The 2,722-nt window shown below is 37.9% G+C and overlaps 1 protein-coding gene across 1 annotated transcript; it reads right to left on the bottom strand.

Annotated features, from left to right (window-relative positions):
* Positions 1 to 961: 961 nt before the first annotated feature.
* LOC133778895 (protein FAR-RED IMPAIRED RESPONSE 1-like) lies at positions 962 to 2,338 on the bottom strand. Its single transcript, XM_062218909.1, has one exon. It carries the CDS (start codon positions 2,336 to 2,338, stop codon positions 962 to 964), a length of 1,377 nt encoding a protein of 458 aa, XP_062074893.1.
* Positions 2,339 to 2,722: the final 384 nt, after the last annotated feature.

The raw sequence follows: 2,722 nt of genomic DNA, 5'->3' as shown, positions 1-2,722 counted from the left end.
CACCGTGATGAATAGAAACTATATATTAAGTGTATAAAGGCTTGCTGCACTCTGGAGATGAATTAGTGCACTAACCATGGTTATATCTGACTTTATTATACTTAGGCCACTTTTAGAAGTTTGGACATAGTGAAAGGGGAAAAAAGGTAGTTCAAGTATGGCCTACTCTTATATTTGAACTACATTTATTTTTATTTTTGAGGACTTCTTTTGCAAACTACTTTAATTTTTTAGCAAAGTCAACTTTTGGAAGTAGACACATTGAAGCAATTTGTGTTTTATGAACAAGGCATGAATGGGCTAGCGGTGAAGGCTAGGTGGATGTGGTGTTGGCTTTAATTTGATTTTTATTTTTTCATTTCAAATATGATTGGTGTATTTTCTAGTTTTCAGTATACTACAGCATAATTATTGTAATTTTTTGATAAGATTCTGCCAATTTGATGTATTAAATTCAGTTAAAATTTAATCTTTTTTATTTGTAATTTTTGAATTTTTTTATGACATTTTGAATGGAGCAATGCCCGTTGCTATATGAACCTACAGAAACTGATATTTCCCGTCTTTGTATCATAGAGCTATGGACTGCCCGTTCATGTAGAGTTCAGAAAATAAATAATAAAAATATGTTTACCTATTATAAGGTTAAGGCTACTTAATATCAGCATAAGTACAGTTGCAAAATATAAATAACATGCAACCATTAAAGAGCCTGAGACTGTATTTTTATCATTAAAAGACCATGACAGACCTCCATATCGATAGAAATGCTGACCAAGTATTTCGCATATTAGTTTTGCTACAAATTTATAACATAGTGTTCAATATTAATTTCTAATATCACTCAACCAAACATTTTGTAATTACGGTGTGAATCTAACTTTGAGAAATCCTATTACTCCATCGATTTGAACCGTAGTCATATGGTTCTTCATCTACCACGCAATATGGTCACAAATCACTAAGCTTTGAAGTCAAACTCTCTTCCTTGACTGCCTCCCACTTCATCTTCTTCAAAATTGAATGTTTTGTTTTCTGTCCATTGATGACCGCCCTCTTCATGATTTGCATATTCGTCATCTTCTTCATTTTCGGAATCTTCGGAATAGACACACTGTTCCTTTCCCTTAAGTCTTTTGGGGCATGTTAACTTATTGTGACTAGCCTTCTTGCATAAACTACATTTCCTACCGACACTATTTCTTGTTCCTGCTATTCTCCCAGTCCCCTTAGATTTGGTGAATTCTGGGTCTTGCACAATGAACTGGGAATCCCTATGCATAGGGAGGTTGGACGTGCAACTATCTCCACCAATCACTAAAGCTTCTTTCAATGTTGTACAAATTCGATCAATTTCGAGTGTAGCAATACGATGTGCATAGTCGGTCCTACTCGCGAGGAAGGCAACCTCATTCATTCGATTACTTATTTGTCCAAACCTAGCCTTTTGGAGGGTGGTTTTATCAATATGAATACAACTATCATTCCAGATTGAACTCTCTCCCGACCGAGCTTCAATTGTCCACTGCGTCACAATAAGTGACTTTGGCATGTGTCCCATGTCTAGGTGCTTCATTACGACAAACATATGTTTACATGGTATCCCAAACGTAAGAAAATATTGGCATTCATAGACCAAAAAGTCATGAGCGAAAGTTGCATAGATTGCTCGGCTTGGTCCCCGACGAAACTTGTGTAGTTTCATCATTATAGCACCCTCCATGATGGTTTTTGTGAGTATAGTGTAGTGGCCTTCCTTTGACATTTGTCGTCTAACCTTAAAAAACATATTCCTTGTATATATCCTTGAAAGTTCTTCCTCCATAACTGGTAAGTTCGTCACTCCTAATTGTGGTGATGTGTGCAGTGACTCATAATCATCGGTTGCTTCACGATGCCTAACCCATGAAAGGGCCATGTCAAGGGCCCTAACAAATTCATATAGCTTCAACTTCTGGTTCAATTTTTTCTTCAGAACGACATTAATACCTTTGTTACATTGGGTGGTTGACATGCCACAGAAAAAGTTCCCTCTCAAGTACGTCTCTACCCATTTATGTCTTGTATTGTACAATTTAGCACCATACTTCTTTCCTTGCAACCCATACTGTATCATAACTTCACTGAATTTCTCCTCAAACTCGTCAACATAATAATACTTGAACACCAGCTTTGTTAGGCTTTCGCTGAAACTTGGGTCTTTCACCTTCTTAACAGCTTTGTTGTGCATATGCCAATAACAAAGGCAGTGGGTTGCATTTGGGATCAAAGTCTCTATTGCTGTTGCAATCGCCTCATCGCCATCGGTCACAACTGTTTTGGGTTGAGCCTCATCCATACATTCTAAAAAGGCTCATGTCGCCCACATGTAGCTGCTTGCAGACTCGTTTGTGAGAATTGCAAGGCCTAGTATGGTAGTCCTGAAATGGTTGTTGACTCCCACCCATACAAGTAACAGTTTGCCATAACTATTGGTCTTATATGTTGAGTCAAATGCGATTGCATGTCCATACATCTCATAGTCCAATCTTGACTTCCCATCTGCCCAAAACAAGTTCAAAAGTCATCTTTTGTTGTCGTACGAGAATATTCCATAAAATCTTGGGTCGTGATCAGCTTTATGCTCTAGATACCCGACAGCACGACCCGCGTCCGATCCTACAAACTGCACATTTGTTGCAGCAGACATACGATTGTACAGGTCTTTCACCGTGAACGATAA

Source organism: Humulus lupulus, chromosome 5 (assembly GCF_963169125.1).
Source record: "Humulus lupulus chromosome 5, drHumLupu1.1, whole genome shotgun sequence".
Lineage (NCBI taxonomy): Eukaryota > Viridiplantae > Streptophyta > Magnoliopsida > Rosales > Cannabaceae > Humulus > Humulus lupulus.
The sequence above is the reverse complement of the archived record's forward strand: the minus strand, read 5'-3'. Positions and strand labels throughout refer to the sequence as shown.